At 37.9% G+C, this 12975-nt stretch overlaps 1 protein-coding gene across 2 annotated transcripts in view; it reads right to left on the minus strand.

Annotated features, from left to right (window-relative positions):
- The window catches only part of KNTC1 (kinetochore associated 1), a 67799-nt gene extending 54929 nt beyond the window's left edge, over nt 1-12870 (minus strand). For both annotated transcript variants that reach the window (XM_036824101.1, XM_036824100.1), the window contains exons 1-9: nt 12774-12870; nt 10470-10640; nt 5909-6029; nt 4062-4177; nt 3107-3185; nt 2442-2519; nt 1516-1550; nt 1161-1271; nt 254-347 (exon numbers count right to left, since the gene is read on the minus strand). In XM_036824101.1, the coding sequence (XP_036679996.1) occupies nt 254-347; nt 1161-1271; nt 1516-1550; nt 2442-2519; nt 3107-3185; nt 4062-4177; nt 5909-6029; nt 10470-10598 (763 nt within the window). In that variant the 5' untranslated portion in view covers nt 10599-10640; nt 12774-12870. The remainder of the gene's footprint in view (nt 1-253; nt 348-1160; nt 1272-1515; nt 1551-2441; nt 2520-3106; nt 3186-4061; nt 4178-5908; nt 6030-10469; nt 10641-12773) is intronic.
- Between the last annotated feature and the right edge of the window lie 105 nt (nt 12871-12975).

Below are 12975 nucleotides of genomic sequence, written 5' to 3' on the forward strand. Positions count from 1 at the left end.
CACTTAAAAAAGAAGTTCCCATTCCCATTTATTCCCGTTTCTCTACTTTTTTGGAGGATCACTAAAACGTAAAACCTCCCAAAATGAAGAGTAACAATTGCAACATGCTAAGAAGCCAAATACATGGACGATCATCAGACTAAGCTGGCTTGTTTCCAAGGTTTGGTAAAACGGCTCATATGCCAGACTTAGTGTACTGACATGAAAACGACAACTCACAAGTACCAAAAGTAGTTTCATTAACTGATGTTACCTTCAATAATCTCTGCATCAATAACACTCTTAACGGTCATCCCTTTCCTAGAAGAATCTGGTTCCCATTTTGAGAATGCACAATTACCAGTTCCCTACAGAAGTGAAAATAGTATGTCAATTACAAACTTGGGTCTAGATCTGAATTCTCCACCAAGTAGAAACATCTAAGTTGTACATGTGACTAATTTCAAAATATATTTATATATTCAAGCCCAGCTAGCTCTTATCATCTCGTTCCTCTCTTAGTTTGTTTTCAACAGAACAGAATGGAAAAAACAGCAAACTCCTGCTGTGCACTGTTATCACATGAACATTTAATAAGGAGGAGGCATATTCAGGCAACTCACTCTAGAGACATCAGGTAAGCTTCAAGACCTCCTCCAGCATTACAAGATAAAGATAACCTTTGATGAAGTATTTTCATTAAAATAACTACTAATATTTGAAAATCATTCATAAATATTCGCTTCAAATTATTTGAAACCCTGATGAAATACTGAACTAGATACACAAAACGGGGAAAAGTGACTGCTTCTTAACATGTTATATAAATTTGGCAAGTAAAAATGTTGTAAATGCTGTAATAATATAATTCAATATAGAATTTTTGCCTACTCCTTGAATATAATATTAGATGTTTTGTTTGCTGCTGTTGTTTTTGCCTACACTCATAATTGAAAGACATGCTAAATGTCAGGTAGAGATTAGTGAAAATAAAGATGCAATATTTTTTCCAACACAGAGACTTAGTTTTACTTGTTGAGTTAATTTTATGACCTTCATTTTATAATTTCCCTGTTTCTGTTATACACTACAAATTAATTTGTAATTTTACCAAAACTATGTTTTAATGAAGAAACATTTCAGAAAAAAAGCCCAAAATTTTATAAAAAGAAAAGAATTACCCCAATTATCACAGGGATTTCGCTTGCTAAATCACCAGCCACAAGATTGAGACAACCAAGGGTATGACAATTTTCAGTAGAAATAAAACTGGACTTGATTTGTCCTTGTAACTGCAAGATTTAAAAAATAAGAATGTTATATATATGCTCCATAGTCCAAATTCCTTGGAAAGACTGATAAAAAATCAGTTTAAATCAATAGCTATAAATGTATTTTTAAAAATAGGAATATTATTAAAATGTTTTATCATGTTAATTCCCAAAATATCAACCATTAGACAATTATGCAGAAACACTTTCCTAAACTGACATTAAATCTAAGTTTCTAGAAGACAGTGTGGTTTTGTGTTCTTACCTTTTTTGCCGTATGGAAGTCTACCTTTTCAATCGCTGCATGAAAAAGAGAAAGTAGGCTGAATTTACACTATAACCTATAAAATACATATGAATCTCCCCTTTTGTGTCAAGGTTAAATTACATACAATCTAGGGAGAGGAACACTGGTCAGAAATTCATAAGGTGCTGGTGACTTTTCAGTTTTGCCCTTGACCAATGAAATAAACTGCGATGACATGTCGTACTCGGGGCACCAGCCAGGCTGCCTTACGGTCCCTACAATGTCTCTCCACACCTTCCCTTAAAAGGTTCTTCCTACTAAGATGGTCTTCTCCCTGCTCCAACTCTCCTATTCAAGCTCTGAAGTCCTACCTGTGAAGTCTTCATCACTTTGCACTCCCTTTTGGAAGAGCTGTTTCACTTGTCTGGCTCCTTCATTAAACTATAGAGAACCTTGTATCTTAAATCTTGTTGTATCCCCAGAACTTGGCACATTCTTAGCACAGAGTAGATCTTTAAAAAATATTTGTTGAATACATGCCCGGAATCAATTCCTCAATCTCTGCCAGCTCAGAGGGATGTATGGTCCACACCACTCACTTAGCACACACTCTAGATTATTGCCTTGTATTGTTAACACTTACAAAATCATTTCAGTTTCCAGGTTCATTCATTCCATCAAAAAGCATTTATTACTATGCTAGCGTTACTCCTGTCTCCCCAACTAAGTAAAGTCCTTGAAGGCTATAAATAAATATTTCTTCAGATCCTGTTGTAGCCCTAACTGTGGAGAATAAGTATATTACAAATACTTTAAAGTATACCCAATATCATAGAATGTAGTTAAACTAAAATATTCTTAAAGAGTCTATTTTAAAATTTACCTGGAAAACTAATAAGAAATATTGCTGCAAATCAGTAATAAGAAAATAATACATTACTTACCTTGTTGAATTTTTACAAGCTGAAGGTTTGTAATACAAAAAAATCCATTGTTTGTAAGAAGCAGCATATAATAGGTACCTATTAAAATAAAATCAAGCCAGCTTCTTTAAAAGGCACATGATATAAAATTTAAACCAGGGTCTGGATCTAGCTTAAAAGTATGTCCATTTGCTCATTTAAAGTCTAATAATAAAATAACACGGTAACAATACAAAGCTTATTTACAAAGAATTGGTAAGTTATTTGCAAAAACAATGGTAACTTCTTTGAAACTTCTACAAACCAAATTTCATTTGCCAGAAAAAAAGAAACTCAGATACATCAAAATAAATTAAGGTCCAGTTAACATTTGTTAAAAAGAAATACGATAAATACACTGAAACCCATAAGAACATATTAAAAGAATATTATGTCTCCCTGATAATCTATAGAACTCTCAAAACTGTAAGAAGTTTAGGATATTATACTTAAGAAGAGTACATTTAAGCCTCCGAAAAGAGCTAAAATCAAAAACTTGTTTTTTAAAATAATATTAATTGCATCCCTAGAAAGTTTAACATTGTGTAGGTAGCACCAATTAATTTACATAATATATTAACTATAAATCTGATTTTTTGACTGGGTATTAATAAGAAGACATTAAAAAAGAAATTAAAAACACTTACCTTCATTTGAACTATCTTTCTCAATAACAAGATTCCGGTAAGTACACTGATTTTCATCATTAGCTTTCTGAACAAAAGCCTAATTGCAAATTAATTTCAAATGATAAGATTAAACCCAGAAAATTACAGTCAAGGATTATATTCTTTAAACTCTAGGGATATCAATTATCATTAGCAATAATTCTGCCTATATTCCAAACATTTTAGTTTTCAAATGGAAAGCTATTTACAAGCTTCCTCCAAAAATGTTTATTTTCAATACAAAACTGCTTTGGACAAGTATACTATCTTCAAACCATACTTTTTCAATTTTGCATTTATTGCATATGTTTTGTGGATGAAAAATGTTGCCTGCCATATTAGCAAACAAAGGATGCTGCGACCATCAAGCCAAGAGGGAGCCCAGGATGGAGATAAACAGGTTGCCCACTGTCAAGCCATCAGCCATTGCAGCAACCCCCAACTGTGCATCCTGAGGGGACTCAGGATGGAAAAGCACAGGATACTGGCCCTAGACGGCAACGGTGTATATCAAAGGAATAACTTCAATGAGCCCAGACTCTTGCATCTTCCATACATAGAAAACGCTAAATTTATTAACCCGATATACCTGGTTTTCTTTAACGGTAATCTTTTGATGTTCCGACTACCTGGTCTACCTTGCAAAACTCCTATGTACCCTGGCTCCTCCCTCACCTCTTCAGAGCATCTGAGAGGCTGCCTCCCGGGCCTGAAGTTCTCAGAAAGTCCGCCCAATAAAACATAATTCTCAACTTTTAGGTTGTGCCCTTTTTTTTCAGACAGTTTCTAAGGTATGATTCTTAAATTCAATGTAAAGAAACATTATTCTTTTAATTTAGGCCACAAATCAAGTAATGCTTTGCTAGAGCTTTAGCTATCTAAAAGATAATTTAGAATTTAGATAACGAAGATGAAAAACATAACAGGGTCTTACATTGGTGAGTAATGTTTGCTTTGATGTTACATGAATAAGATGTAAGTTGCCACTTCTCTCCCCAACCAGAAGAAACTTTCCTTCTTGACATAGGCCAACCACATCCACTTCAGTATCTGAAAATTTCAAGTCAAAGTTACAAGCTTCCTCTGAAAATGTTTATTTTCAACACAAAATATTGCAAATTTTGTTATTAAAAGTCAACTCTTTAAGCTTCTTTTAAATATGTCATGAAAGTAGTGACTAATGTAAAAACGAGTGCTACTGACTCTTTGTCAACAAATATTTGCTGAGCACTTAGTATATGCTAAGCATTGTTCTAGGTCTTTTGCATATATCTGAGAATAATAACAAGAGTCCCACCTTCATAGAGCTCAAATTCTAAGGCAGAAATAGATGATAAACAGTCAGCATAGTAATCAAATTGTATGACATACACAAAGGTGATAAATTCTCTGGCAAACAGAAAAAGTAGAGCAGGGAAAGAGAACTCAGAAGAGCCATGCAGTATTAACTGGAGTGCTCAGGAGAGCCGCCTGTGATAAGGTGAGATTTGAACAAAGACTTGAAGGAGGTGAGGAAGTTATTGCTTGCACACAGCAAGAAGGCCAAGGGGAATGACATGGAGACCGAGAGGGGAAGACTAAGAGACAAAAGCAGTAACATATAAATTGCTTATAACTAAAATTATTCAGCAGCAATATCTTTATACAAAAGTATTATATGTAGGGACTTCCCTGCTGGCACAGTAGTTAAGAATCCGCCTGCCAATGCAGGGGACAACGGGTTTGATCCCTGCTCTGGGAAGATCCCACATGCCGCGGAGTAACTAAGCTCATGCACCACAACTACTGAGCCTGCGCTCTACAGCCCATGAGCCACAACTACTGAGCCCGCGTGCCACAACTACTGAAGCCCACGTGCCTAGAGCCCATGCTCCTCAACAAGAGAAGCCACTGCAATGAGAAGCCTGTGCACGGCAACGAAGAGTAGCCCCCGCTCGCCACAATTAGAGAAAGCCCACGCACAGCAACAAAGACCCAACGCAGCCAAAAATAAATAAATAAATAAACAAACAAATTTATTTTAAAAAAAGTATTATATGTAAACACAGCCTCACTTTTCATTGGTGAAAATGTGAATCTTGGGGACCCATCAGGGTAGATGCATTAAGATTCCACAAAATATGGGTTTCTCTCCTGCAAACTGCGATCAAGATTTTGTTCTTATGTGCATACCTTCTAATTCCTTTTCATCTAAGTTCTTTTAAAAAATAATTAATTAATTAATTTTCAGCTGTTCTTACGCAAACATTTCAATAACCATCTTTCTCTCAAAACTTCAGAAAAAATTTCATAATACTATCACCTATTTTCCAGCATAATCACTGACTTGTCTGTCCCTTAATTTACTCTGAAGTTCATACTTGCATATACACACTTAAAGCCCTTTAACTCAATAAAGAATTAATTCATAAGTACTTTTTAAAAACTTTTTATAGTGCTAAAAGTATTCAAATATCTGTTGATGGTATTGAAATTATGTACAAGATTCAGGAACTTAAACATAATTGGGCTCAACTGTTTTCTACAGTATTCTAACACAAAAACCATGCAAATAAATTGTTGCTTTCCATGTATGTTTTTCCTTAGACTTATTGAGAGAAGGGATCATCTCAGTACCTGTTCTGTCTGGTACTCAGCACAAGGCACTCAAGATTAATTTCTTGAAATTAGTGTAATTTCGAGTCTTATAAATAATGGAGTAAAGAAAAGGCAATGCTGTAGAAATTGGTAGCAAGATATAGTTGACTTCCAACTTACTTTACTGCATTACATTAGACTTACCAAATATAAGATGCAATTGAAGCAATCTACAAATACTGTCCAACAGTATCACTGATTGGTCCGCTACAATAATAAACCCATCACTTAAGCTGCATGCTTGTAGTTTTGGATTTAATGAGGCCTGTGGGAGGGAAAAGCAGGACTAAAATAAAACATTTTTATACATGTTTAACAATACCTATCAATAGTATCACCATAGTCGCAAGCACCCAAGTTTAAAACTTCACTTGATAGGTCTTCTTTCTTTAGCCCATATATCTAATTAGTCAAGCTTTTCTTTGTATGATATATCTTGAATCCGTTCAGAGCCTAGAACAGGGAAATAGTCCAGGGTTGCTAGAACAGGGCAAAGGATTCAAAAGTACAAGTCTTTGTTTCCTAAGGGCAGAGCTTACGCCTGGAGAAGCCAGCAGGCATTAACATAAATGCATGAACCAATAGTGGCATAAGTCTCAGGGTCTGGGAAACAGCAGGGAGGGGGACTGTGAACTGGAGGACACGAGGCCCCAGGTAAACTAAAGAGAGCAGAGTCAGCCAGATGAATGCCCCGTGGAAATGCGATCCTGGCATGGCCACAGCTTCCAATTTACCAAGAAAATCTGGAGCTTTAGGTGAAATATTCTAATTTTTAAATATTGGCAACTAAGTCAACATTTTAAAAAACACAATGCAAGCCAAATATCAGTCTCCTGTTTGTAGCTTCTGTTGATTAGAGCTTCCCACACATAATCATTTTTTTAAAATTAATTAATTAATTTATTATTTTTTTAGTTGCATTGGGTCTTTGCTGCTGTGCACGGGCTTTCTCTACTTGTGGTGAGTGGGGGCCACTCTTTGTTGCGGTGCATGGGCTTCTCATTGAGGTGGCTTCTCTTGTTGTGAAGCACGGGCTCTAGGTGCATGGGCTTCAGTAGTTGTGGCTCGTGGGCTCAGTAGTTGTGGCTCGCGGGCTCCAGAGCACAGGTTCAGCAGTTGTGGTACACGGGCTTAGTTGCTCCATGACATGTGGGATCTTCCTGGACCAGGGCTTGAACCCGTGTCCCCTGAATTGGCAGGCGGATTCTTAACCACTGCGCCACCAGGGAAGCCCTCCACACATAATCTTGAAGCAGTTGGATAGCTCAGTAGTTGAGAATGCTGTCACTTACTAGCTGAGTAATCTCAAGCAAATGCCTCAACTGACTCTCTGGTAAAGCTGGAATAATAATAATAATAATAATGCCTACAACGCTGGCTAGTATGGAGATTCAGTGAATTAATTCACGTAAAGGGATTAGAAGGGAACCTTGCCTGTAGCATATGCTCGGATAAATGTTAATTACTCTTAATCTTCTCTGACAAACTAAGCCAATCAGCTCATTTTATACCTGTTTCAATGGTCACCTTCTGCAGGTATAACTTTTGAAAACTACATTCTGATCCCTCTTATACTCTTTTTTTTTTTAAATAAATTTATTTTATTTATTTATTTATTTTTGGCTACATTGGGTCTTTGTTGCTGTGTGCCGGCTTTCTCTAGTTGTGGCAAGCAGGGGCTACTCTCTGTTGTGGTGCGTGGGCTTCTCATTGAGGTGACTTCTCTTGTTGCAGAGCACGGGCTCTAGGCATGCGGGCTTCCACAGTTGTGGCACGCAGGCTCAGCAGTTGTGGCTCACGGGCTCTAGAGCGCAGGCTCAGTAGTTGTGGTACACGGGCTTAGTTGCTCCGCAGCATGTGGGATCTTCCCAGACCTGGGCTCGAACCCGTGTCTCCTGCATTGGCAGGAGGATTCTTCACCACTGCGCCACCAGGGAAGCCCCTGATCCCGCTTATACTCTTAACTTGCTTCTTCAATTAGTGAAAAGTTACACCAAAGTGTCGCAAAGAAGAAACTGTGCTACACGTCCTAGTAGGGGTCTACCCAGGCTGTTTTCTCTGCCTGGACTGCTCTTCCCCCTCTTCTTTTTAAGACTTTTTTTGGCCGTGCTGGGAGGCTTGTGGGATTTTAATTTCCCAACCGAGGATTGAACCCGGGCCCTTGGCAGTGAGAGTGCGGAGTCCTCACCACTGGACCGCCAGGGAGTTCCCAAGACTTTAATTTTTAAGAGCAGTTTTACATTCATAGCAAAATTCAAAGGGAACTATAGAGATGTCCCACATAGCTGGTGTTCCACACATGCATAGCCTCCCACATTGTCAACGTTCCTCACCAGATGATACATTTGTTGCAATTGATGAACCTACACTGACACATTATAATCACCCAAAGTCCACGGTTTACATTACAGTTCACTCTTGGTGTTTTACACTCTGTGGTACACACATCTAGCATTATGGTCTCATACAGAATATTTTCTCTACCCGAAAATCCTCCGTGCTCTGCCTAGTCAACCTTCCCTCCAACCCCCAAACCCTGGCAACCGCTGATCTTTTTTTCACTGTCTTTTCATTTTCCAGAATGTCATAGAGTTGGAATCAAACAGTATGTCACCTTTTCAGGTTGTTTACTCCTTGTGTGAGTTTTAGCAGATTGTGTTTTTCAAGGACTTGGTCCAGTTCATTAGGTTATCAAATCTGTGGGCATAGAGATGTTCATAATATTCTTGATTATCCTTTTAATGTCCACAGAATCTGTGGTGATGCCCCCTCTTTCATTCCTGATATTAGTAATTTGTGTCTTCCCTCTTTTTTCTTAGTTATCCTGGCTGGTGGCTTATAGATTTTATTCATGTTTTCAAAGAACCAGCTTTTGGTTTCATTGATTTTCTCTATTGATTTCCTATTTTCAATTTCATTAATTTTTGCTCTCTTGTTATTTCTTTCTTTCTTTTTAAAAATATTTAATTAATTTATTTATTTGGCTGCACTGGGTCTTAGTTGTGGCATGTTGGATCTAGTTCCCTCACCAGGGATCAAACCCGTGCCCCCTGAATTGGAAGCATGGAGTCTTAACCACTGGACCACCAGGGAAGTCCATCTTCTTTTTCTAGTTTCCTAACTTGAAACTTATATTATTGATTTTAGATCTTTCTTTTTTTCTAATATATGCATTCAATTTCCCTCTAAGCACTACTTTTGCTGCATTCCACATATTTTGGTAAGCTGTGCTTTCATTTTCCCTTTTTTTTCTTAATGCCCAAGTCAGGTGCTAGTTTATGAAATGCTCCTTAAATTGTCCCAACCCACAGTGAGCTCTCCATCCTCTGAATTCCTACTGCATTTACTGTCTGTACCATTCATTTGGTATTTCTCATATACTGACTTGCACATCTAGATAGATATCTTTTATTGCTTGTGTCCTGTCTGCCTAACTTTAAGGAAAGATCCTAAAAAGAAGAGATAATGTTACCTTACCAAGGGCCTACCACGGGTTGTGAACACAGCATTTGCTACAAGTAATGCCCCAAGCTAATAACAAATGGAACTTTAGTTGTTAACTGAATTCAAAGCTCAATACACACTATTATTTTTCAACAGGAGCCCTCAGAGATCAAGTGGCCTGGGTCACTTCCATCTTTTAAGGTTGCTGGTAACATTAAAAAAATAAAGAAATACCACTTTCTCATTACAGAACTTACGGTATTCTTTACACTTTTGCCTTAACAAATAAACAATTTAATGCCAAAGAACACAATTTATCTGTATTACTCATAAAATTTATAAATTCTGTGACTTTTAAATGCCACAAAGCAGTATAGCCTGACAACAGGATACAAGCTGAATGAAGAATGATTTTTTAAAAAATCCCTATTGGCCAGTGTCTCTGAATGCTCATTTGAAGAAAAGTCAAAAGCCTACACTTGAGGCCATTTGTGAATAAGGTTCCCCAGAGGAGGCCCTGCCTTTCTAGCCCTAGAAAATGAAAATCTTGTCTGGTCTCTTCTCCTTTCTTTTACACTTTTTTTTCTTAATTAGAGAATTAAACATTACATTAACTTACTATGGGAAGTAGAGGAATCCTGGGCTATAATACTGTGACAGAAGATCATTTGCACTTTCTCTAAAAGAAACTTTTGTTTACCACGATCATCAAAATTTTATCAAAAGCAAATTACTGAGAAAGCAAATCAAAGATAAAAAACTAAGAGCAATATTTTCCATAAAAGGCAGAGAATAAGGTTTCAAGCCCGGTGTGAGAATGGTGGAATAGTTATTAAAAGAAGAAAGTTAAAATATAGAAAGAAATTCATGGAAAGGATAATCTCAATCTCAGTAGAGTGCTTAACTCAGGGCTGGAGTATGAGAAGAGCCTGGGGTCAGGAGCGGGCTCCAGGGGCTTGCTTCAATTCTATTGGTAATGTTTTACTTCCTAAGCTGGTGGTGGATATTCTTTGTATCATTTTATATACATCTGTATGTCTAAAATGTCAAGAGGAGCTATGAAAAATTCAGGTTTGGAATACTGACCGTAAGATGATGCAGGGGGAATTCAGATGGAAATTTCCAGTAATCTGATACTGAACTTTGATTCCCTGAGAAAGGACTATACTCATTTATAAAACATTTACCACGTGGCCACTAGTCTTACTAAACACTCAGTAAAAATTTTGTTAAAGAAAACAGTCAGCGTCATAACCATTACCTTTTCGGAGGAGATCTTCGCTAGTAAATCTACTTGATATAAAGCAGTTCCGTGTTCTTTTCTTGAACCAACACTTAGGTACCCACTTCCTGTATCATCATTCGTTAGCAGCTCAATATCATTCCACATGTTTCTGAGATTGTTTTCCTGAGACAGGAACCACTGCGTTCCCTGTGACAACATGTAAAATTAGGCCAAATTATATTGTTGCATAGACTCCAGTTCCTTGGGAAATGAAAATGCTTTATCCGCCCCCCCCCCAAAATATACATATATACACACACACATCAATAAGTAAAGACTTCTCTGTCTTTGTGTTATTTCTGTGGTCACTAGACACTTTGGATCAATAAGATACATGGAACTAGAGCTATGATTATCACTAGAGAACTTATTGGTTTAGGGACACAAGAAAACAATTCCAATCTTACCAATCTGTCCTAGAGCTTCTAGTATTTTGTGTGCCTAGTTGAAATTATAACAAGTTTTCATTTGGAAAAAACCTTTAACCAATATAGCAATAAATAGTGAAGGCTCTGAAGTCGGACTGTATGGGATATCTTAGAATGGTAAGGTTCCAGATGAACTTAAAAAAAAAAAATGTCCATTCATGTTTCCAGTATTGTTATACAATGAATGAAAATGTTAAGGAGAGGAAGAAAAAACTGCATTAGGTTTCTGACTGGACCAAAGAGTATATTTGTAACCTTTCGAGTCACTTAACTATCTCATCAGCAAGGACTTATATAACTCATTTCATTGGATGTGGGTGGGCATAGAATACTAAAATGAAAAACAATCCTTGGATCAAAACTAGTGGGGAACAATAACCAAATAATTACAGTTGCTTTGGTAAGTGCTCGCAGAAATATGTTTTTAAATCTTTGGAAGGTACAGTACAGGGAAGAAATGATTTTTGACTTGGTGTTCTTTCACATTTACTAAGCTGCTGTCCTTAAGCAAGTAACTTAACCTTTCTGTTCCTCAATTCTCGTCTATAAAATAGGAATACAGTTGTATGTAGCTGGAAAGGTCACTATGAGTTTCAAACATTCACAAAACAATGTTTCGTTCATGGCAAGCACTCAATTTAAGTGTTATCTAATTCACTATTGTTATTCGTGGAAGCAAGTAACACTTGGGTTAGAAATTTAAGGTCACAGGAGCTTTTTAAATATAGGAAAAGAGTTCTTACTAGGAGTGTAAGCAAGGGCACAAAAACAAAGTATGCTAGAATACACGATTTTAGTGGCTCTGTTTGGGTGGGAGTTGGGAGGAGATTAAGACAGGTTGGAGTGAATACTTTTATGGGTCTCAGAGTCCCACATCTGTAAAAATAGAGAAATATCATCAGCCTCCCAGGTCTGTCACACTCACTCATTTGACAAATGTTTATTGAATGCCTACTACGTGACAGGCACTGTTCTAGGAGCTGGGAATACAGCTGTGAAGAAGACAGAAAAGGTCTTTGTCATTATGAAATTTATATTCTCGTACGAAGGATAGACAAAAATAAAATAAAGACGGTATTAAGTAGGCAAAACAGTTTGAATGCATCATTCATTAAATCTGCACAACAATCCATTTTACAGCTGAGAAACATGAGTCAGGGACTAAGTAAACGGCCAAGGTCACCTAAAGCGAGTTAATGATGTAGCTAGACAAGACTCAAATTCATGCCAGTTATTAACTGCCTCCCTACGAAAAAATAAGTAAACGCACAATTAGAAATAGTGCTCAAATGAATGGGGGGAAGGGGCGCATAAGAGACACCTGTTTGGGAAGGGAAAGAGATGACATCTGAGCTGAGACCCGAATATCAAGAAGCCGACTATGTAAAGCTCGGGGGGACAAAGATGCAGGCCGAGTATCAAAGACTCAGAGGGTGGAATGAGTTTGGGGCGGCTGCCGGGCCACAGCAAGAATGGAAAAGTGCGGGCGCTAAACGAACAGGTGGAGCCAATGAATCCTTGATTACAAGATTGGGTTTCATCCTCAATGCTAGGGAGGGAAAGATACTAAGCAGACCAGTGACATGATGTGATTAACGATTTGAGATTCCTCTGGGTGCCGGGTGAATAGATTAACGAATTAAGCGAAATGAAACAGTTTCATTTAGGCCTCCACGCGTAAATGCTCTCAGCTGGACACCGGGGCCAGACACCGGGGCCAGCAAGAACCGACTTCAACCTCTCTCCCGCGAGCGTCTTGAGGGGAAAACACATCGAACTGAGCTGAGGCCTCTACTACTTCGACCTGAATCCACCCGCAGCTCCCTACAGCAGCGCGGCTCACCCTCCTCACCTGCAATTGAAGAAACTAAAGAGGAGCACTCAAGTTTATCGTCCCCGCCCTTCCGAGCTCCAACAGACGTTCCCAGTCTCTTTAGGGTCCATGCCACAAATTTAAATTGGCGGGAGAACACCAAGCCCAACCCCTTTTACGGCGGCCAGCGGAGGCCAAGATTGCTTTAGAATCGAAATAGGAAGTCGCCCCACCCTAAATT

This window comes from Balaenoptera musculus, chromosome 14 (genome assembly GCF_009873245.2).
Source record: "Balaenoptera musculus isolate JJ_BM4_2016_0621 chromosome 14, mBalMus1.pri.v3, whole genome shotgun sequence".
Classification (NCBI taxonomy): domain Eukaryota; kingdom Metazoa; phylum Chordata; class Mammalia; order Artiodactyla; family Balaenopteridae; genus Balaenoptera; species Balaenoptera musculus.